Here is a 26,165-nt window from a genome sequence, read left to right on the forward strand (position 1 = left end):
AAATCAACAGTTTTTTAATATGACAAGGGCGCGTACAAAATGAATGGTTTTGTTTGGAGCACAATGAAAGTATGATTCTTGACTTTTGTACTTCAAACTTTAATTCAAACCATTATACATGAAACTAATTTTATAAAATCAGCGATAGGTTTTCTATGGTGCAATATAGACTACAATGTATTGTGGACCAGGTTACTACGAGAGGCATAGGCGCTTCTTCCAGGTGCACGACGATAGGTTCTGAACCAGAAAAATGAACTTGAAAAATAGACGATTTTACCGATTTCGATAATAATAAAAAAAAATATGGGGTGTGAAGAATTCATCGTTGATTATCTTTCAATCCCGCGCAACGTCCCTGCTAGTCTGTCTGTTTGTCTCTCTCTCTCTCTCTCTGCCTGTCTGTTTGTCTGTCTCCCCTCTCTATATCTCTCTCTATGTCTCTCTCTCTCTCTCTCTCTCTCTCTCTATATATATATATATATATATATATATATATATATATATATGAACAAATGATTAATAAAACATGTTAAAAGACATCTTGAAAAAGAGTTAAAAACATATTTTATTTTAAAAAGGAAGCACAAGATAAGTGGATAGTCCTTAATCCGCGGAGTTTCGAAGAAATACTCTCCTTCTCATCAGAGGGCAGGAATTAGCAAAATACGGGATCGGATTTTGCATGTAAAAGTATTTAGTGAAACTACAAGTAAGTCACAGATCTTACTTGGTTAAAAAGAAGGGTGAGATAAGGGGAGTAGGAGGTAAAAGAAAAATGATAACAAGATTTCACATGAATGGATAGTCCAGTGAAGGGTAAAAAATCCAAGAAAGGTAAAATCCAAACACGGTAGAATTAAAAATTTCCAATCCAACAGGTAAGTTCCAAATGGTCCAAAATGATCCAAAAGGAAGAATTCATATATATATATATATATATATATATATATATATATATATATATATATATATATATATATATACAGGGTGACCAAAAAGAAAAAAGAAGCTAAATGGAGGCCATCTAGAACATATGCTGTAGAACGAAGAAAAAAGGCCAAATGCCTTAGTGTTTTGATGTGATGTTTTGAATATAATAAACTAGTTATGACCAAAGTTTCATTTCAATCGGACAAAACACTAAGAAACGGGGCCTAATTAGAGTTGGGGCCCGTTTTCTTTGGGTCACCATATATATTTCGGCTACACGGCCGTTTTTTTTTGGCCGTCTGTAGCGTCCTCAGACTTTTACAGAAACGGTTCAGGTTTCTGTAAAAGTCTGAGGACGCTACAGACGGCAAGAAAAAACGGCCGTGCAGCCGAAACAATAATGTAACTTAACAAAAAGATACGGTAACGACAAATAAAACGCATATTTGTTCTACAACAGTATTGAGAACTTTCTTCAGTTTTTATTAATTACCATCTCCACTATATATATATATATATATATATATATATATATATATATATATATATATATACACCAGCCACTCTGATGAGTCGTGGACGACGAAACACGTGTTAGTGGATAATTATATTTTAAAAATAATATATATGTCGCTCCCCATTAAAAGGGGGTACCAGATTGGTCAATGGGAAAATTATTCCCAACAAGCATTTAGGTAAAAATGCACTTTCGTATAAATACTTGAATTCATTCAAGAAAGTATCGCTAACAAAACAAATAAAAACTTCTACGTAAAAGTGATACATTTAGTAGTCCGGAGAGGTTAGCACCGTGGTAGAGGTTTAGGCTTCTTATCACGAGGGGCCGCTTTCGAATCTCGCTAGATTCAGCCACTCTGAAGAGTCGTGGACGACGAAACACGTGTCAGTGGAAAATTATATTTTAAAAATAATATATATATATATATATATATATATATATATATATATATATATATATATATATATATATATATGCCAAAACAAAGTGATGAAACATATTATAGGACCCGTGGAAATCCTACGGAATAAGACATATTTAATGAACAAATATATTTTGATAAAGGTGGTATTTTTATGGATAGCACAAACATTAGTGTTTTAGACAGAAAAAGAAACAATAACACGCAGCAAATATGAGCTTATTGACACTTCTATGAAAATAGTATTCACTGTATTTTAAATATAAGACTGAACGAAATTAATAGTTAATACAATTACTCAGAAAGTAATATTGTGCTACATAGTTCAATAGAAATAATAAAATCACAGTAAAGAGACAATCCTTAATTTGCTCCTTTAGTTCAGCGCCTCTTGCAAACAATGTTCTTTTTTATCATGTGTCAATTACCATCCCTCTTGAGAAGGCCCGCATAAACGGGCGAAATGTGTAGCCTCGAGGTCTATTTGCCTCCATTTTAAATTTCATATATATATATATATATATATATATATATATATATATATATATATATATATATGTGTGTGTGTGTGTGTGTGTGTGTGATGCAAGTATAATTAATTTCATATTTGTAGTTTTTTTCAAGGCATAAACCTGCAAAATTTATTGTACACTTTACCAACCTCTTTCCTCTGATGAGAAGAATTGAAATTTTTCGAAACTCCAAGCAATAAGGGGTTTCTTGTTTATTTGTACTCCTTATTGGATAATTAACATTTTGTATACATTCTTTATAGGTTTATAATGTTTTTGAAAATTTAAACAAATTTTCAATAAGATTTTTCTATTGTATATATATATATTTTTTTTCTATTATATATATATATTACTTCATTTAATCACAAAAATTAATATAGGAAAGTATAATTTTATGCGTAAAATTTAAGTATTTACTTCAACAGTGCTCAATACACAGGTAGAGCTAGGTAGTAAGTTATAAAAATATATATGGCAATTAAACTACACAGAATATTTCGCTAGGCTTATGCTTATGCCTGACGAATCATAGCGTGGATGAAACGCGATATATTCTGTGTAGCTTAATTGCCATATATATGTTTATAACTTAATATATATATACATATATATAAATATATATACACACATATATATACATATATATACATATATATATTTACATATATATACACAAATATATATACACATATTTAGGCATATATATACATATATATATATATATATATGAAAGTAAATTTTTGGTACAGCAGAATGGAAGGAGAAATTTCAGAGGAAACATAATTTAATTTAAATACCAAAAAAAAAACACAAGAAATGGGCAGGTGAAATTAAAATTTTCCCTAAGGCCTTATCGTCTGACCCTCTAAGAGGAAACGTCAGAATGATAGATTAAAAACTAAGAAAACGAATGAGGGAAGAGGGGAATTTTGGTTACAGTTGGAAGAACAGTGGAGAAAAAAAAAAAAATCTCACTGTTCAGGTGGTTTTAAATCAATGAATATCTCCAACTGATGTCTAAGAATCTTTTGTCTACACAGGCTAGGTCGAGAGTTGTTAATAACTAACGCCTCAATGATATTGAGATGATAGTTCGACCTAGCACTGTATAAAACAGAAAACCACCCATCGGAATATTGATCGGCACACCTATTTATACTCAACAGGTGATCGCCAATGGCAGACTCATGAGCCTGGGAGTGCCCGGATGCTCTCGAAACCTGGTGTAGTCGAATATCCCGAGGGATATGTTGGGATATTCTCATTTCTAATCTTTGGGACGTTTTGCCAACGTAGTCAGCTCCACACTGACAAACGAATTTATAAACAACAGAGTTCTTTTGAATGGTTGGCAAAACATCTTTACGAAAAGAAGAGAAAAAGGTTCGAGTTGTGTAAACTACTCTAAGCATAGTAGCTGGAAAACATCGTTGAGTAGCAGAAGAAATCCTTTTAACAATATGAAGGCCATCAGGACCCAACCATGGTAATTTTAGATAAATGGGACAACGTGATGGACCAATATGTTTACCGCTATTAAATGTAGTAATTTTACGTTCAATAGTAGATTTTATTATATTAATGGGATATCCATTATTAAGAAAAATAGTTGTAATTTCACCAAGTTCCGTATCAAGACGGTTTGGTGAACAAATCATAAGTGCACGATGCGTAAGAGCGCTAATGAGGTTTATTTTTCTAGACTGAGGGGCAAAAGAAAACCAATTAAGATAGAGCCCTGTAAATGACCTCTGTTTATAGAAAACCTACATTTACAGGGCTCTATCTTAATTGGATCCCACCATTTTTCCAGCGACCTTGGCAACAGACTTGATATACATGTTCCATTTAAGATCAGGAGTAAAGGTCAAACCCAGAAGCTTGTCAAAACACGGGGCATCCCCTAGACGAGAGCCATCCATTTCAATTGATGCCAGATGGGGATCAGAGCGTTGATGATGTAAGGATAGGAGATTGGTTTTAGATGTATTAAATGTAACCAGCCACCTCTTCCCCCCACTGAACCGCGCGCTCGAGATTAGATGAGAGAGAATCAGAGAGAACTTTGTCATTTACAGCCTTTGATGTGTTGCCGTAGATGATCGTGTCATCAGCATAGATTCTTTCTTTAATCGTTTTTTTTTTCGATTATCGATTTTTAATACTTATCTAAGAACATTTCTAGACACATAAAATAAATTTGTCTGAAACTTCTAAAACATCAGCCCAGCCGTTTTAGAGTTTATAGAGAACAAACTCATACACACGTACAAAGTGAATTTTATATATAAGTAGAGATTGAACAGTTTGTTTTATTTTTATTTTTCTAAATCAAAGATTATATATATATATATATATATATATATATATATATATATATATATATATATATATATATATATATATAAGCCAAGTACGTCCAAAGATGGAGTACTGCTGCTACATCTGGGCAGGAGCTGCTAAATAACCTATCCTGCCTTGACAGAGTACAAAATAGTCTTCTTGACTTAGTGGGTGATGCCCTTTCCTCTTCCCCGCAACCTCTCTCCCACAGAAGAGACGTTGCGAGCCTGTCTTTGTTTTATCGTAATTTGCATGGCAAGTACTCGTCTGAGCTCCAATCTCTGGTCCCCCCTTGGCAATCTTTCACGAAAAACACCCGTTTAGCTGAAACCACTGTCAATAATTTTCTCCACTCTATATCAGTGCCTTAATCAAAACGTAGATTCCATGAACAATGCTTCTTTCTTAGAAGTGCACGCCTGTGGAACTCTGTTCCGTCTGCCTGTTTCCCTCCTTACTACAACTTAGATGTCTTCAATTCCAACATAAACAAATTCTTGATAAACCGCCCCCTTTAATAAGACACTTTATCAAATCTCCATTACTAACGATTACTACAATATTATCCCATTGATTACTGTACTTACGATAACCCTTATTCGTGAGTGGCCTCCGGGTCTTAATAAGTGGTGACTACTATGTAATATATATATATATATATATATATATAAAGATGACAGCCCTTTTTGAACCAGATCTCATTTAATACCTGCACACACACACACACACACACACACACACACACACACACACACACACACACACACACACACACATATATATATATATATATAACTTCTTCATTTACTCACATAAAATTAATATACGAAAGTATAGATTTATGCGTAAACTTAAAGTATTTACTTCAAAAGTGCTCAATATGTAGGTAGAGCTAGTTAGTAATTTATAAAATATATATGGCGGTTAAGCTACACTGAATATTCAGCGTTTCATCCACTCTAGGATTCGTCAGGCTTATGCGTGAATTCTGTGGTTGTTTATCGTTTTTATATGGTCCTCTTCTGTTGAGGATGTTAGTTAGCCAATCAGCTTTCTAGTATCCACCTCGCCCCTTCCTATCAGCCAATGGGCATGCATTTTATCGAACAAAGGATCTGTTTTGAAACTAGTTTAGTGGTTTAAGGCAGACCTTTTTTATATATATAAATATACGTATGTGTACATACATATATGCACATATATATGTATATATATATATATATACATACATATATATGTGATCGTTTATGTATATTCATGTTTATTTAATTTATTTATTTGTTTATTTTCTATTATTTTGTTAGTTTTAAAAGTATTTTGTATCGCTATCATTTTAAAACTAACAAAAACAATAGAAAATAAACAAATAAATAAATTAAATAAACATGAATATACATAAACGATCACACATATATTTATGCATATATATATATGTATATATATGTGCATATATGTATGTACACATATGTATATTTATATATATATAAAAAAATCTTCCTTAAACCACTAAACTAGTTTCAAAACAGATCCTTTGTTCGATAAAATGCATGCCCATTGGTTGATAAGAAGGGGCGCAGTGGATACTAGAAAGTTGATTGGCTAACTAAAATCCTCAACAGAAGAGGACCATATAAAAACGATAAACGACCACAGAATTCGCCTGACGAATCCTAGAGTGGATTAAACACCGAATATTCAGTGTAGCTTAATCGCCATATATATTTTATTAATTACTATATATATATATATATATATATATATATATATATATATATATATATATATATATATATATATATGATGGACTTTCTGTCGATTTCGACATATGAGGTTCTGCCACAACAAGAAAATTGTTCGGGAAATTCACAGAGATGATTTGCTTATAAACGTAAATATGCGGTCGCAGCCGAGATTGAACTCACTATAGGAGTTTGTAGTATAATTAAAATCTTGTCCGTATCTGAATACTTGATGCTTCTCTAGGGCTTTAAAAGGTATGCTACGGGACAGGGTATACAGTAGACTGCAGGTTTTTACATAAAAGTTTCCTTCTCCTGGATGCATGTTTTAATGAAGACTAGGGCTGCATTTCTCCCAGCAAATTAGTGCGCCCCCAGATATCAACACACACACACACACACACACACACACACACACACACACACACACACACACACACACACACACACACACATATATATATGCATATATATGTGTATATATATATATATATATATATAGAGAGAGAGAGAGAGAGAGAGATAGATAGATTGATAGATAGATAGATAGATTTGTTGTCGTTTTTTAACGATAAATACGATTAAATAGTGGCCTCGTCCCGGAGCTCATTTTTATTTACTTAGAAAGTCGCCCATAATTTATTTGGACGTATATAACATTTTTATTTATTTTTATTATTTTATATATATATATATATATATATATATATATATATATATACATATATATATATGTATGTATATATATATATATAAACCGTTTCCTATTCCAAGGTAATCTTTATAAATAATGATAACCCCATACAAACATGTAAAACTAGTTTTTACTTTTATTATCAAGGAATTCTTACAGGACTGATTCTGCTGGCACCTTCAATATCATTTTCGTCAGCGACCCTCTTCAGTAAACTTTATTACACACTAGAAGGTAAGTATTAAACAGTTTGTTCGTTTTCTTTTATCGGCATTTCAGTCTATTCATCAGACTATTCATCTGTTATAAACTAATTAGTGTTATTATCACCAAATAATGCAGAATTAAGGCTGTGTATGATGCAAATTTGAAGGTAATCTGAACTTCTACGAGAAATTTTAATGCGTGGAACAGATTCGTACTTTGCGATCCTTGTTTCGTATTTCGTTAAGTTCAGTCACGCTTATATTCATATTATATATTATATATCATAGGTCATAAATGAAGAAACATAATTCTAATGAAAATACATATGTAGTTTTCAATCTGGGTATATCTTAATGTAGAAATCAAATAAAGCAGTCAGATATAAACAGCTAAATCCTGCACGCTAAAACAAACTTCGCAAAGAAAAAAAAAACTTTTAAAAAACTGAATAAAACGTTTTGACCTGAAATGGCTTTACAACGGTTGAAATGTTAAACACAAACAAATACGCAATACTATAGCAAGGTCAGCGTCAAATTCGATTATGTAGATTTTGCAAGTGTATTTTGTAGTGATAGAATGATTGATAGAATGATTCCAATATTCTCCCGATTCCGACACAATTACTGATTCTTGTTCGGACTTAAAAAAAAAATCTCGCAATATTTAACTGCAGAGTTATGCAATTTAGAAAATTATTTTTCGGATTGCCGTAAAAAACATGAAATAGATTACTATATTTTCGCAAATGTAAAATACACTAATGGGGAGGGGGTTATATATAGATTTTAATTTTATTGCCACTTTAAAATTAATCATGTTTTTAGAATCAACAATGAAAAAATAAGATTAAACAAAAACAAATAATTTATTGAAGACTATTATCCTCATCTTTCTTCGTCGTTGTTTCATGACGTTTCAGCCAAATATTCCTCTGTCCTTCGTCAGACAAAACATCGTGAAATAATAGCTAAGAAAGACGAGGATAATAGTCCGAATAAATAAATTAATAAATAATACTCATCTCAATAATTCTAATTAAATGATAAAAACAAACAAGCAAATACACAATCAAAAGAATCGATTTTCGCATCAGAAAATAAATGCAAAATTTTCTGATTCCGATACCGACTCTGATACATTAAAACGTTCAAACCTTCACGAATCCCAACTTTTACGATTTTAATTAATTATCCCATCACTAGTATTTTATATAGTTTCTGACTTTTAGTCGGACGAAAAGAAAATTACGGCCTTTCTTTATATAATAAAGTCCTTCTGCAAACTCACTTGAGAAATATTTCTTTCACGTCTTACCACTGTTAGAACATGCTTCTGCTCTATATCTAATACGTGATATCCAGCGTTTGACTACTGGAATGTTGCGAGCTCTATCAGGTCTGCCCTACACAATCCGACCGAAGAGCTTCAAATTTTCTCCCGGGAGCATCGACGATTATATTGCGATGTTATTTTAGCCTATAATCTTGTCAAGCATGATTAAAATATTTCTCAAAACCTATTATTTACTCCTGCATAAAAAAGAGTCTAGGCAAGCATCATCAGAACTGTTCGCCGTCGATTTCTGTTGAATTATAAGAAAGCCGTTTTAATAAGATCAATGGCCTTTGGAATCGACTTCCAAGAGATGTAATAAATGCACCAAGGACTCGGCAATTCAAGGCAGATTTGGACAAATGTTGGGCTATTGCATCCAATTCTGTGTAGATTTCTACTAATCAATTTTACATGAAATTTTTGAATTGAAAAAAAATTCTTTTTCATTTAGTGGGAGTGAGACAATTATAGCGTTCTGATCCGAATAAGACCCAAACGTTATTGATGTTACTTATTCCTTCTGTGATGACAGAGACGAAATACAAATACCATAAAGACGTATTAACTAATAAAAGTGGAGTTCCAAAAACAAAAAGCTGCAAAAAAGTTGGCCTCATAACCAACTAGTTTCCGTCTGCTAGTTCTATATTCGATTATATTTTCATATTAGTTTGTTTATTATTCAACAGAAACGGATTTGACCCCGGAAGATCCACGATGGATCGGAGCCTGGTGGCTAGGTTTTCTTGTATTTGGTTGTGTATCTTTCATCGTTATGATTCCGGTTATGTTGTTCCCAAGAAAAATGCCACAGAAAACCAAGAAATGGAAAAATATACCGACACCTAAATTACAAATGAAATGGACGAACACTCATGCGGTATATAATAAAGGCGATACACGTTCCTCCTTGAAAATTTCGCTTAAAGGTAAGTAACTGCCTTTTTCATTAATCGTCTACTGATCGTATTTCACTGGTCTCAACCATATTTATATATTTATTTTATTCGATGATCTCATTTCAATCTGAAAATATTCATCTCGCGATAAAGCCTTATCATCGAGTGGACCCCGAGCCTTGATAAGTGGTGACCCCTGTGTAAAAAAATATATATATCATAATATGCGAGTTTAGAGAAATATATATATATATATATATATATATATATATATATATATATATATATATATATATTCCACAAGCAAACAACGTCGCAGTTCACACAAGTAATGAAAGCCACAGATCGGGAGTTCAAGATTCGAGTTTTGACTTAAATTGGGATAATCAGTTGGGATTCAAAACCGGAGTTACTTGTATGAGAGACGTGTGCCCTGTAACCTGGGATACCGCGAAACATACAAGAACGTTTATTTGGCTAACACAAATCAAGCAATCCGCGGCCGAAGCCAGATTATGAAATATACCTACCTTTTCTCAACAAAAAAGTGGTCACCCAATAAGAATCCACATCGATATCTCACAAGTAGGATTTTACGCTCGCTAGAAGCGATTTTCGAATGTGAGATATATAATTATTTCCGTAATCAAACACCATCATAGCTCACACAAGCCATAAAAACCACAGGTCGGAAGTCGAAGACTCCGGTTTCGTTCTCATTTGGGCTCATCAGTTAAATATATCCGAACTCCTCGTTAACGCGCGCGCACACACACACACACACACACACACACACACACACACACACACACACAAAATCTCGTATCTGCCCTGGACAACATTTTACTATCGACAAAACTATTGCATATATGAAGAAAATATTAAAATGAAATTACAAGTAGAAAGAGTCAAGACATTGTAGAATTAAATTTACAATATTTTATTCCAAACAAGAAATAAAAGTAAAAAGTTCTTTATTCCATGGAGTTTCAAAGTATCATTTTTGCTGGTTAGCTCAATTTTTTGAAAACATTCAAGAAAGAAAACTGAAAGAAAAGTGTAAGTTTATATATGAAATGAAAGCGAATACTCAGCAAAGTCCAATATGTATGGTTGTAAATATCTATTAATTTCCAAAAATTCGCAATAGGTGGGCGATTAGAAAAAAAAACGGCTCCGTAAGATATCCTTTAGAATCTCTTTAAAAATGTCTGGGGTTAGAAAAAGAATAGACAATCCGTGTAGAAAAATCATGTAGTAAAATGTGGGAGTAAAATCCAATCCATTGAAATAACAGTTCATGTGCTGAAGAGTTCAAATGGCATAAAGTGGAGCGAATAAAATAGGCTGGTCTTGAGAGAGTTGTAGAGGGGGGGGCTAGCAAATGTAAACATGAGCGATGGATTTAAGTGGAAATAAATTTAAATTAGGATATATATATATATATATATATATATATATATATATGTGTGTGTGTGTGTGTGTGCGTGTAGTAAAAATGGACTCTTTCGTCGATTTCGAAAATGGTCACCCATATGGTACTGGTATACAGCATAATCATGTGTAGACACCAGTTCTCGTTAGCTCATTGAAGATAAGAAACGATGACCTGGCCAGTACCAGATGGGTGTTAATATAGGAATGCTAACCACTGCATGTACTGCACTGAGACGTAGAAAATTCCAGGTTTGTATCTGAGAGAGAGAGAGAGAGAGAGAGAGAGAGAGAGAGAGAGAGAGAGAGAGAGAGACATAGTTTAACTTCTCTGAGAAATGTACTCTCAAAAAAGCATTGTCAATAGAATTGAAGAATTAAAGAATCAACTACTTTTTAAGAACCAGAAAGAAGACTCTATAGTCTGATTGTTTAATGAATTTGAGGGATTTAACCAATGTAATTTAGTTAGGAATTAATAATATAAATGTGTGTGTATGTGTGTTTAAGAAATTCTGATAAAACATTCCGGCCAGATATATATATATATATATATATATATATATATATATATATATATATATATATATATATATATATATATACAGAGGCTAAAGACAGTTCGACAAAAACAACCATATATCGGTTCTTTCTTTTTTATTTGAAACCTACAGTACCGATGCTTTTCTGATCTTCTGTAGCACAAATATAAATAAACTAATTGTACATACCCGGTATTGCAAGGTAAAAAGCATATTGCCGGTTTGATCACATACTATTCGTTGTTGTTGTTGTTGTTATTATTATTATTATTATTATTATTATTATTATTATTATTATTATTTTTAATAATAATAATAATAATAATAATAATAATAACAATACCAAAATATCCTAATTTTTTACGATTTTTCTGAAAGCTGACTATATTTTTGGAAGCATAAAACAGTTATCTTCATCTATGAAATTCAAACATGGAAAAAAATCTCATAGCTTAAAGGGAAATAACTCATAGGTTAAATGAAAACATAATTCTGTTTTTAAACGCAACTTGGTTATAATAATAATAATAATAATAATAATAATAATAATAATAATAATAATAATAATTAAAAATCAATTAAATTAAAATTAAATTAAAAATTAAATAAATAAATAAATTTTATATAATATTTCTAAACAATTTTATTACTAATTTCCGTAAAAGAATTAGAGCAAAAACAGATTTTCTTCAATGCAATATGCAAATGAAATAACCTCTTGAATGTTGATTCCTTTCAAATGAATAGTATATGCGGAAATTATACAGGAATAAAAGTATATAAGAGTCCGTTTTAAGAAATAAAATCTATTTATGGACCATTTGTATATATTAACCCAATTGTAAAAAAATAAACAGACAGGAATACGGCTGTAATATTATATACCACGCTTTTATTTTATTAGTTTTTTTATAATCGAGCATTCTGATAATTTTTTTTTTCCCACGAATCTTGCACAGGTATATAATTATAAATATTCAATTATTTTGATGATAAATATACTGCAATGTTTATGATTATGTTATTCATTTTTAATTGTAGGTTTTCTCAAGTCAATTCTGCGACTTGTTCGGACGCGTGCCTATGTGTTACTTATCATTTCCCTTTCCATAGAGTTTACTGGAGTTGCAGGCGTTTTGTCTTTCGAAGCAAAATATGTTGAAGTCCAATTCTTTCTACCGGCTTGGAAATCGAATGCATATCTGGGTAAATATACGTGCTTTAATTCATACACATTCTATTAAAACACACACACACTCACATATTATTCTATGTGTTCATATAAAATATTCTAACAAAACAAGATGTTATGTATCGATTTTTAGTATTTACTTAAATAGTGCCTAGTACATATGTGATTAGAGTTAGGCAGTACGTTATAAAAATAAATATGGCAATTAACCTAGACAAAGGTTTCCGCGTTTCATTCCTGTAGGGAATCTGCAGGCTAAAATGTTAGTCTTGTGATTCTATACGAAAATGAAACCGGAAGTTGATGTGGAGATTCAAGATTCATTGCCGCGTATGTATTAATAAGTTACTATATATATATACATGCATATTTTATATATATATATATATATATATATATATATATCTTTCGCACTCTATTTCTTTCTCTCTCTCTTTCTCTCTCTACACACACAAACATATATATATATATATATCGATAGATAGATAGATAGATAGATAGATAGATATAAGAGCAAACAGTTAATAAAACATGTTAAAAAACACTTTGAAAAAGAGTTAAAAACATATTTAATCTGAAAAGGAAACACTTGATAAGTGGATAGTCCTTAATCCGCGGAGTTTCGAAGAAATACTTTCCTTCTCATCAGAGGGTAAGAATTAGCAAAATGCGGGATTGGATTTTGCATACAAAAGTATTTGATGAAACTACAAGTAAGTCAAAGATCTTACTTGATAACAAAAAGTGAAGCAGAGGGAATATGGTGAAGAAAAAGGTGATTTACACGTGAATGGATAGTCTGGTGAAAGGTAAATACTCCAATGACGGTAAAATCCAAAAATATAACTCCAAGAAAGTTAATTGAATTTCCATTTGCACAAGTAAAATCCAAGGAAATCACGTAAGTGGAAGATGGTCCGAAATAATCCAAAAGGCCGAAATCCATGGAATAATTCACAAATATGTACAAAGAAAAGAAAAGGGGAAAATTCCAATAATATTAATAAAAGAAAAATAAGATATGCTTTTCCCACGACTACCGAGACATAATAAAAAGATTAGGGAAGAAGAAGAGGGATATATATATATATATATATATATATATATATATATATATATATATATATATATAAATATATATATATATGTTTGTGTGTGTAGAGAGAGAAAAAGAGAGAGAAAGCAAGAGAGTGCGATATATATATATATATATATATATATATAGAGAGAGAGAGAGAGAGAGAGAATAAGCAAGAGAGTGCGAAAGATATATATATATATGTGTGTAGAGAAAGAGAGAGAGAGAGAGAGAGAGAGAAAGAGAGAGATCAAATACACAAATACATAAAGCAATATGAGCAAACAACTCGATATAAGAATTAAAATTTCAGCTTTCATTGATAAAATTCGGGGAGGCAAATTCCGAGCAGGGTGCGAAATGACATCACTGTAAAGAAAAAGAAAAAAACTACAAAACAACGTACTCAAACAGAACAGCGCGTTCGAAACAACGTTCGAGCAGACAGGTGTCAGAGAGAAGGATCGCGATTACGTTTTATTCGGGGAAAGTTCTTGGAAATTAATGTCGTTGCTACAAAAGAACTTCATTACATCAAAATCATCAGACAGAGAAGTGGAAAGATGAAAATCAAAAGAACTTTTTTAATAATAATTATTTTAGAACAGTAAAAAATGGAGAAGTAAACGAAAGCAAAAGAGGAGGAAATATATAGAAAATTAAAATTTCAGAAGGAGACTTTATGCATCGGTAAAAATTACACCAATGTCTTCAAAGGAGAGGGACGAGTACTATTAAGAAACTTATCAATCTTTATATCTTATTAAAAGATAAACAGAAAATCATTAGAAAGGAAGCGTATTTAGTATTTACGTACATTTGTTGAACGATAAGTGAAATTAGAATTTTAGAGAAATGTAAGGAAAACATTGTGTGTAGGGTTTTGATCCATTGAATGAATTTATGTAATTTTCTTGAAGTTTGATTTTAATTTACAAAGTGTAATGTGGCTGGAATTTATCTCGTTTTCTGGAGTGTTTTAATATGAAATTTAATAGCAGATTCTGTAAATGTCTTTATCATGAATTTAGATGGAGTAACATTAAATTAGTGATTGAAATCTAACACATGAGAGAAAACTGCATGTTAGTGATCACACATAAGTAAGAGAGAGTTGCAACCTTGGTTGAAGTGAGTGCCCCTAATGATGGAGTTTTGTACAGAGCTGAAAGGGAGAAACAGACTAAATATCAAAGTCATGCATGATATGAAAAGAAACTGGAATCTTAGAGAGATATCAATCATACCAGTTATTATAGGTGCCACATCGCTTATGAAGAAGAACCTGAAGTCCTACCTAACTAATATTCCTGGTGAACCAAGTGCAAAAGAGATCCAGACAATTGCACTTAAGGGAACAACGAGGATACTAAAAAGAGCTATTGGCTGGTTTCAATAAAAAAGTAGGGCAATGTTGGCAGCTGGTTTGGCTGCTCCATAGCCAGCGTTACAATCAATTTTCAAAGGAAAAAATTAAAAAAAAGCAAAACAAAAAATCAGAAACAGGCGTACACACACACACACACACACACACACACACACACACACACACACACACACACACACACGTGTGTATGTGTGAGGTCATGTCACATGCTACTGGTACCATGTAACCCAGTACTACCTGCCTCATGGTCGTGTCACCGGCAACTAAACTGGTTCCTTCACCAGACTGATTTGGTTAGGAGGATGTCTAGTCTTCCTGAAGAATTAAAAACAAGACCTTCCAAAGGGCAAATGAACCCTTTTTCGGAGTCAACGGCAAACTAGCACCGTGTGCGTTTGTGTGTATGTGTGTGTGTGTTGCGGTGGAGAGGGCTCCCGTAAGCCATGGTGAAGGCAACCTTTCTAGGAGAAGCAAATCTCTGATTTAAAAAAAAACATAAAACGGGAGACCAGTGCCCGCATTAAGCTGGTCTGCAGTTTAATTTGTTGCTGGCTATCTTGCTCTTACTTGTTGCTGGATCTCAACATTTTGAACCGAGAGAGAGAGAGAGAGAGAGAGAGAGATAGAGAGAGAGAGAGAGAGAGAGAGACTTAGCTGACGTACAAAGCTAAGACTGTAACATCATATGTGTATAGATACTCCCTCAGGCATCTGTCTATAAAATGGTCCTGTGGCGATGGAAAAGTTGTGACGCGTGGAGGCTTGAAACTCTGAAAGCATGTACTAATTGATCTCAATGACCGTGTCATGCTTGCTTGAGCGTGTGAATTCACTGGTAGGACTAAAAAGAGTCATTTTTAGGCTCTGAGGGAGTGGCACTCGATGACAAGGCGTTGCAATCATAATATGTATATATATCAGTTTTTTTCTTTCTGGTGTGCTCGAAGTATTTTTACAATCTGATAAATTAATACTTTACCAGACCGAAAAAAAAGACTTTGCGTACTCTTTAATAAAAGTGAAAAGTAGACAAAACAAAAGGAAAAATCTTTTCATCCAGAAAAACAGTTAATAAAACAAAGCTAAGCAGTTCTGTACCGACGAATACAGAATTATTTCCATTGTTTGTGGTTGCTTCAATTTATAGTTATTTCGACCAGATGAAATAATTTTGTGAACGACTTTAATGGAATTGCTGGTTTATTTGCTAAAATCATTAAATATTAATTATCTAGGATGAAAGCTATCGGTGACTGACGTTAAATTTGAACTCAGCCTCAGATCAAAAGTCTCAAACTCAAATCCAATTGTTCTATTCTCTGTGCGCTTTCCACACTGACGCCCAAAATAAAGAATACGGCTCTTTTATAGAGAGACCCAACCACATCTCATTTGATCCCCCCTCCCCCCGATCGTCACATCACGTGATTTTAAGTCCATAAATACCAGCGGGCGGCCATTTTTTTATTTTCTATTTTTTTTCTTTCCTAACACGAGCCGCACGATGCATGAGGTAAGGTTCTTTACTTTTAACCACAGTGAACAAAATCTAGAGGCTATATCTATATAATATTCTGCATGTTCCCTCTCTTAGTTCGAACGTTATGCTTTGAAAAAGATGATACAATTTTTAAAGGCGAAACTGTTTAAAAAGGCCAGATTCGCAATATTGGACTTTAAAGAGATCAAAAAAAGAGTGCTTTTTTTTAAAATTATTTGTATGGAACTATGTAGCACAATATTACTGCCTTGGTATTTATTAGTCCTTATTAATTGAATCAGTTCTATATTTAAAATGCAATTGATACTTTTCCTAGACATGTTACTAAATAATTTGCTTCGTGCTATTGTATTTTTGCGTGCAAAAAATATGTTTTCCCGCTATCAGAAAATATCTTTATTTTAAGTTGATGCTTAAAATAAACAACCAGATTGTGATCTGAAACAGATTGCCCCTCATAGACAATGCCTAGACATGAAACCCAAGTCACTAACCTAGCTATGGCTAGGATCGCTAGAAACACCAACCGTTTCTCCCCACCAAACGGCGGGTCCACATTGTCAACAACGTATGCTAAATAAAGTAGCACTGATCGCTCGGGGTCGATACGAGCTGTTAACTCTCCGACATACTCCCAGAGTCTCCGAACTCCACTTAAATGAAAGAACGTGTGTTCTTTCGTCTTCACCTCCTCTTTATCATTGCAACGTGGGCAGTGGGGATAATAATATTTTCTATCCCTGCGGTCCCTGGCCAGTCTGACAAAGTACGTCTCGCACAGCTTTCATGTTATGGAAAACTCTCAATTATTGATATAGCTACTGGCTGGCGCCCAACTCCACAGCGAGAGAACTTCCCCCCTCGACAGATGCAGCGGCTCCACCAGAGGATCGTTTGCGGTTCCCACCACTAAATCCTCATATAGCCTTCTCCTAGACCGCGCAAGGTCACTGGAACCCGGCAATGACCTAAGGGCGGCTCGGCATTTGGAGAGAAATTGCGATTCCCCCACTGGTTCTCTGCGACCTTCAGCGGCAGGGGCGGATATGAGCTGTCGAAAAGCTTGCTCCAGAGCTGGTACCCAGTGCAATTCCTCAAGCAGTGTCCGACTCAGGATCGCCAATCTTTTGGCGTGCTTGTTACTTTTCAGGTCAGGCATTCCTAAGCTTCCCTCACCAAGTTTCTGCGTATAGACCTGTCTACGGACATACAGCTTTCCTCCCTTCCAGAGAAGTTTAAACAGGAGGCACTCTAAAGCCTTATAGCGGTCCGCAGGCAGGGAAAGAACAGACAAGCTGTAAAGAATTAGCGGAAACATGCACGTTGCACATGCCTCCGCACGACCCTTCATGGACAATTTCCTCCGAATCCAAATCCTTACTGATGACTCGACCTTCGTTTGTACCTTCGACCAATTTTTGTCCAGCTGGAGTCCAGGCCCGAACCACACTCCGAGGATCTTACCCGAGCCATCTGTCCAGCCGACTGCACATGGAAGCGAGTTAACCCCGGTCCAGGCGCCCAACTGCAGGCTGATGGACTTGCTGCGATTGATTACGGCCCCGTGATAACTTCGTACTCAGCGATCGCCTCCATCGCTCTAATATCGCTATGTTGTGAAATGAACGCAGTGACATCATCAGTGTACGCGGACACCCTGGCAAATTTGCGACCAGGTAGAGCTATGCCACGCATGACTGGTCCAGCCGCCTCGTCCCTTAACTTGTGAAGGAAGGGTTCCAATGCCAGGACATATAACACAGGCAACAGCTGGCACCCCTGGCGCACTGACCGAGAGACTCCAAAGGACTCCGACAACCTACCATTGACTTGCACTTCCGTGGGATCACGATACAGAACAGAGACTCATTGCGGAAGTCCGGACGAAAACCGGCGGTCTCCACAACAGATCTCAAAAACCCATCGTCAATCCTACCGAACGCCTTGGACTGATCTAAATTGATCAGTGCGGCTTCTGTGTCGGCTTCTAAACCCTCTATGATCATGCATATCAAGTGCAAGTTGTTTTGATCCGGCTCGACCAAGACACTGATAACAACCTGCAGTCGGTTCGCAAGAACACGGGACAAAATCTTCAACTCTGCATTGAGCAGAGTGATGGGCCTATAGTCATCTAGATTTCCCCCTTCACGCCGTTCTCCCTTCTTCAGAAGCGTGACCACTCCTTGGTAACCTGCCCCGGGATCCAGCCCTGGGAAAACCAGTGGTAAAACACGCCCTTCAGAAGAAGCACGAACATAAGAAGCCAGCCTCAAGAACAGTTCGTAGGGCAAACCATCGAGCCCCGGAGATTTGTTGTAGCCAACCTGCTTCAACGCAGTAATGATCTCACGCTCCGCAACCATCCCCTCGCAGGTAGCCGCTCGGGGCCGCAGTAAGAGGAGGTGAGCTAGCTAAATAGCTGCCAAACTCCTGGCCGCAGAGTCTGGGTAGTTGAGTGAAGCGTTCCTCCAAATGTTGTCAAGACCCATTGCAAATCTCTCGTGCCGATACGAGAGTATGCCCTTCCAGGTTTTTTACCCCCCGAATGTACCCGTCCGAACCGCGTCTTAGGGCGGCCCCACACTCAGCAGCGTCAACGTTTACGGCTTCATTGGAGACTCTTTTTAACCTAACTCTAACTACTTGACTTCAACTCGCACCCCCTTCCTGCGGGGCTGGGCTCAAAGTTCAAGCAAAGATCATTGCCATTGTGGCAATCAGTTATTGGTCAATGTAGCGGAAACCCTTTCATACCAATTGTCACTATCCAGCTCTCCTACTCCTCGGGCAGCCGGTCCCCATTTCCCCTTCTCTTTCCACATTAAAAAACGGCCTTGTGCCTAATTTGTTCAGTGGGGAAGCAAATAAATCCACATCTAACTACTTGACCTGTGTATCGCTCGCTAGCAAAGCAATTCAGGTCCCCCTTAACTAACGCTAGATTACCTGCAACAAATAGAAAACAAAAACAGTTAATAACAAGCTCAATAGCGGCACAAAACAACAACAATGCTTAAAGAACCACTCACCCAAAGAAGGGGTCGGTCCCTATAGCCAAACACTGAAAAATGCCTTAAATGACACACAAATAGTGGTCAAATGGGTAGTCACCAGGACTTTTTCAAAAATTGTATGCTGTCGGAACCGATGCCAAATCCGAAAAGTACCGGGTAAGAGTTCATAGCATTCTGCTAAACATGGTATAGAAGTCTCTATTTAGTCACTGAAACCAGTGGCATTCATACGACTGGTTAATTCCACTTCGTACTCAAATTGGGGTGATTTGTACCCTACAACAGTTTATTTTTGAAAAAGGAGCTCTGCATATTTAAAATTGTTTAATTTTGATATTATTGTTTACACATTGTTTGCATAGTAACATATTATTGATTATGAGAATTTGGGTTATGTGATGTAGGGATCGAAAGTATTTTGCCATTCATCTCCAATCTTGTCCGATATTTCTTTTTTAAACACAAACCAATTTTTAAGAAAATATTTACAAAAAGGTTAGATGTTATTATGTTGTTTTTTATACATAGGAATTACCACATATTAAGGCCAAGATGCCACTCGAGAATGAGAGTTAATGTGTATACATTAGACATTGTGATTATAGCGTAGTAAATATAAGAAGTGGGAATTTTGTAAATTGGATTACTTAGGGGACGGTTCATCAAGAACTTGTTTACGTTGGACTTGAAGACAATCAAGATTGTAGTCAGATGGAAAGCAGGCAGACGGCAGAGAATTCCACAGGCGTGCAGTTCTAAGAAAGAAGCTTTGTTCATGGAATCTACATTTAGATTTAGGCACAAATAAAGAGTGTAGAAAATTATTGATATTGGTTTTGGCTAGACAAGTCTTTTTTATGAAAGTTTAGCGAGGGGGATCATAGATTGAAGTTCAGATGCGCGCTTGCCATGAAATAACGATAAAGCTCGCAACGTCTCATTAAATAATTTTATTTGATTAACACGGATTTCAATGACTAGGCAAATTGCTGTGAGTAAATTATAAACTGTCAATTACAGAATATATAAAAGACATTGAATCGTAAACATATTTGTTTCGTTTTTGTTTGAAAACAACTCCAACTTTCAATAAACAATACTATATCTATGTAATAAAGAAGCAAAGAGGTTTACAGTTTTATTTTTATTTGCATATTTTAAACGCAAAAAAAAAATGTCAATGAAAAGCTTACATGGCTTTGTTATTTACTTAGACATGCGCAGAATTTTTCAAACCGGAAGCTGTAATACTAGATGGACGGTTTCAATGCCTAAGCAAAACGATTTAAGTTTTATAATATAATACAGGGTGTCCAAAAAGTCACTGAATGATTTAGAACTTAAATAAATTCTTTATTTTTGATGATATATTTCTGTAATTTTTAACACAATCTGACTAAGATATTGGGAAAGATTAAAAGTATTGGAAAATTCAAACAATCTTTATTTCTTTAATATAATGTCTTTAAAATGTTGCCTATCCCTTCGCATATTTGTGATTTTTCCAAACATTATGCATGACAGATTGCATAATGTATGGATTGCAATTAACTTCCTTATTTCGTTCCTGATGTTTTCCTTGAATTCTTGCAGGATTTAACGGGTTGACGTTTCGCGGTCTTCCAACTCGCGGAACAAAATAAGGGAGTTAAATCGCAATCCAGAGATTCTGCAATCTGCATGAATCATGTTTTGGAAAGAGCACAGATATGCAAAGTTGAAAATGGGCAACATTTAAAAGTTGAAAATGGGCAACATTTAAAAGACATTATTTTTCATGAATAAAGATTGTTGAAATTTTGCATTTTATTTTTTTAAATTTCTCAATGTCTTAATCAGATTGTGTTAAAATTACAGAAAGATATCATCAAAAGTAAAGAATATATTAACGTTCAACCCCTCCCCAAAAGTGACTTTTTGGACACCCTGTATAATATATAATATAATATAATATATATATATATATATATATAATATAATATAATATAATGTAATATAATATAATATATATAGTATAATATAATATAATATATATAGTATAATATAATATATATATATATAATATAATATAATATATATATACATATATATATAGTATAATATAATATATATACATATATCTATCTATATTTTTATAAAGTAATAGGGTTCGTGTGTTTCTGTCTGTGTGTACAGCTCTCCACCATCAACGAAATATAAAGGAGGTAAGAGGGTAGATCTCTCCTGGTAGAGAAACATTAGAACCCATTTTAGGATGTTTCTGTTATAGGAGACATAAGAATCTTTGCCTAATTTCTTTATATACTATTCTACAAACCACCCCCATATCGAATGACTTATGCTCATTTGCATATCACATTATATTAAATCTCTGTAACTAATTACCTACACCTTCTTACATATTGGAAATATTCTAATCATTTCAACTGTACTATTTACAAAATCTATTTAACATTTAATCTATCTTCTATCTTCTATCTATCTATATCTATATCTATATCTATCTTCTATATATCTATAAAAACAGAGATGTGTGTGTGCCACAGACGATTTCTGATTGGTTAATCCAATAATCACATCTCCTAAAAAACAATCGTTTCTACGCTCTTACTTTTACCATAAAATATTACGGCTTTATTTATTGTCCATCTTGGAAGGGTTTAATTTTTTAATAACTTGTTATTTACAAATTAAAAAAATACGAAACTATTATACGAAACTAAACTACACGAAATACGCGCACACACGCACACACACACGTTCACTACCGTCACGTTGTTATGGCAACCAAACCCGCTGACTTCTTTTTCTCATTTCACTCGTGGTCTTAAATTCATTTCGGGTTTGTATTACTGTACACATAGATTCGAATAAGTTGCCAAAAAACAAATATATAACAAATAAATGTTATCAAAGGCAAATTTTTCGTGTTTTTATTCAATTTAACATGTTTATTCAGCTCGAAAAGCATACAGTGTTTACCGATGTATTGGAAAATTCAAGATGGCGGCCGATTCTCTCTTTAACACGGTAAGTTTGGAAAAAGGTGTAATAAATAAAAAACCGGTTAAAATACTGTTAAAAACTCGCTCAATATATGTTACCGTGACATAGGTTGACATATATTCGGCGGGTTTTTAATAGTATTTTGTATAGTTTTTTATTTATAACACCTTTTCCCAAACTTACGGTGTTAAAGAATGTGTGAGACGCCATCTTGAATTTTCCAACACATCGGTAAACACTGTATTCTTTTCGAGCTGAATAAACATGTTAAATTGAATAAAAACACGAAAAATATATCCAGTTTTTATCGGTTTTTTACCTTCTCTGCAGAAGTACAAAAAAACAAACAAACAAAAAAAAACGGAAGGTACTTTTACAGAATGTTAAACTAACCCTAACCGATGTTTTATGTTTAGTTTAGGAAAAGTCAGAAGAAATAAAAGTCATTATTGCATGAAATATACGTATTTAGTTGAAGTATTGTTTATGTCAATTCTTTCGAAGAAATTTAGCAAGAATACCTGTAAACCAGGAAATCGGTAAAATGTCATCATGGATGAATACTTGTCTATTATAATTTCTACCCTTGACAAAAACTTAGCCATAACAAAAGAGATTTATTGTTCAGATTGTTTTTGAGATTGATTTCTAAAAAGATATTTTATAAATAAAATCGACTTTAAAATTAAAGACTTAAATTACAATAATTGAATTTAAACATTCTTATTTCAATATTTGGCACATAACACCTGCAAAAATGATCACAATGTCAGGATTTCATTTTATTTCAGAATCGATGGCAAATACTAATATTTAACATTAGTTTATCATTTAAGCCGATAAAAAGCCCCTTTTTTTTCCGAGTCATAAAAGGATTTGGAGTTTCCTAATCAACCTTTCGGGTGCAGTTGCACGCTCTCAAAATAACTAAAGTGTTGGCTTTAAAAAAATTGGTTCATAAACAGGTTTAGTTTTAATAAAAAAAAAATTAAAAAAAAATCGCTTTGGTAATTAGATATGTCGTATGGTTATCCCTAATCGCTGAATAAAACCGCTAACGAGTTGAATGATTACGACATAAAATTAAACTCGGGTTCCTGAAACGGAAACTTCGTTTGTTTTTGTTTTTTTCTTATCAATATATTTACATTGTTATTTTGTTTTCAATCATTCGAACAGTTTTCTTTTTCAAGTAATCCAAGTTACAAAATTCCCACTGTTTACTATGCTAAAATCACAATGACTAATGTATACCTATTAACCCTTATCCTTGAGTGGCCTCTGGGCCTTGATAAGTGGTGACACCCATGTAAAAAAAAAAAAAAAATCACTCGAACAGTTTTCTTTTTATAATGTACAGTTTTAAAAGTTTAAAAACTATATAGTTTTTACTTCAGGAAAATTAATGGGTCAGTTTTTACGATGTGCCCTGTTAAAATACTGTTAAAAACTCGCTCAATATATGTTACCGTGACATAGGTTGACATATATTCGGCGGGTTTTTAATAGTATTTTGTATAGTTTTTTTTATTTATAACACCTTTTCCCAAACTTACGGTGTTAAAGAGGGTGTGAGACGCCATCTTGAATTTTCCAACACATCGGTAAACACTGTATGTTTTTCGAGCTGAATAAATATATTACATTGAATAAAAACACAAAAAAGATATCCAGTTAGGTAGAAAAGTAACTTATCTTGCCTTTGATAACATTTATTTATATATTTGTTTTTGACTATTTTTTCGAATCTATGTGTACAGTAATCTTGCCAGGATGCGGAGGAAAATGAATGAAGGGGGAGGGGAATAAAATAAAAACATTTTGGAAACAGAGTAAGTTTGAAAGAATTGCTTTGCACAGAAAGAAATTAATGAAAAAATAAAATTAAATTTCTTTTCTTTCTTGATTTTTTTTTTAGTTTTTTATGAAAAAGGAAGTCAAAATTAAGACTATAAAAAACAATTTTTATTAAGAGCGAACCTCAGTCGTCAGGTCTGTAAAAGAAAGACGTGGAATAATAAATGTTTTCTAATACAAATTGTTTTTACTTATGTGTTCATTTGTCTCTTTGAAGTTCGTTTGTTTAATATATCGGTTTGCAATATAATTTTGTCATTCTGTCAGACTCAAATTTTAAATCTATATATCTATAAAAGTGAAAGTGTGTGTGTGTGTGTGTGTGTGTGTGTGTGTCTGTGTACATTTCCCTACGAAATAACTCTGTCAATTTTTAGTCTACAGACTCGAAATTTGATATACAGGGTACTGAGATTTGGAAAAATCTATGTGATCGGTTTTTAGCCAGAAATTTGGCGATTAAGGGGTCAAAGTTCAACGATTTGAGCTTAGAGAACTCTACCAAACTTCTCCGACAATTTTGGGTCTATACACTTTAAATTTTAGATATAGCTTCCGTGGACATGGATCTAACTTAATAACTTGATTTGAGCCCAAAACAATAAATTTTCAGGGGTCATAATAGGGGTCAAAGTTTAAAAAATTACCCCCTTTTTTTTGCTCAGCATACACCTCCAAACACCCGGGCAACGCCGGGCACCCATGCTAGTATATAATATAATATAATATATATACATATATATATAATATAATATATATATACATATATATATAATATAATATATATATACATATATATAATATAATATAATATATATATAATATAATATAATATATATATAATATAATATAATATAATATAATATATATATATATATATAAATAATGTATGTACCCATACATTATATATAATATATATATACCCCATCCATACACACACACACATATATATTTAAAAAAATGGATTCTTCTGTGGATTTCAAAAATGGTCACTCATCTGATACTGTTATATGGCATAATCACCTTTAGACACTGGTTCTCGTTAGATCATCGAAATTAAGCAACGATGAACCTACCCAGTACTAGCTGCGTGACAATTTGAGAATGCTAGGCGCTGTATGTATTGCACTGGGACGTAGAAATTTCCAGGTTTGTATCTAAAGGCGCGTTAAACCACTTGGAGAAATGCATTACTAGTTCTCGTTAAGATTTACAAAAAGAAAAACATTGAATTGCACCGAGTAAGATTAGCAGTTGTCTTAAAAAGTGTGGATGGTTTTACACAAGCCTTCACCACTATAAACAATTCGTCTGTGTGGATTTCAGACAACTTAACTGTTGTGTGAAACACATATGTCCAAAAATAGACGAGAGAATCTATTATATATATATATATATATATATATATATATATATATATATATATATATATATATATATATATATATATATATATATGTTTTGTTTTTCTTAGTCCTGATGTTTTCCTTGAATTCTTGCAGGATTTAGGGGTTTAACTTTTTCTCGGAAACTATTACGTTA

At 33.6% G+C, this 26,165-nt stretch overlaps 1 protein-coding gene across 1 annotated transcript in view; it reads left to right on the forward strand.

The window, feature by feature from the left end:
- The window catches only part of LOC145286548 (solute carrier organic anion transporter family member 2A1-like), a 102,668-nt gene that overhangs the window by 39,300 nt on the left and 37,203 nt on the right, over positions 1-26,165 (forward strand). The window contains exons 4-6 of the mRNA XM_080135438.1: positions 7,313-7,399; positions 9,400-9,639; positions 12,627-12,791. Of these exons, the coding sequence (XP_079991564.1) occupies positions 7,313-7,399; positions 9,400-9,639; positions 12,627-12,791 (492 nt within the window). The remainder of the gene's footprint in view (positions 1-7,312; positions 7,400-9,399; positions 9,640-12,626; positions 12,792-26,165) is intronic.

This window comes from Euprymna scolopes, chromosome 10 (assembly GCF_053919585.1).
Source record: "Euprymna scolopes isolate OS-2025 chromosome 10, ASM5391958v1, whole genome shotgun sequence".
NCBI classification, from domain to species: domain Eukaryota; kingdom Metazoa; phylum Mollusca; class Cephalopoda; order Sepiida; family Sepiolidae; genus Euprymna; species Euprymna scolopes.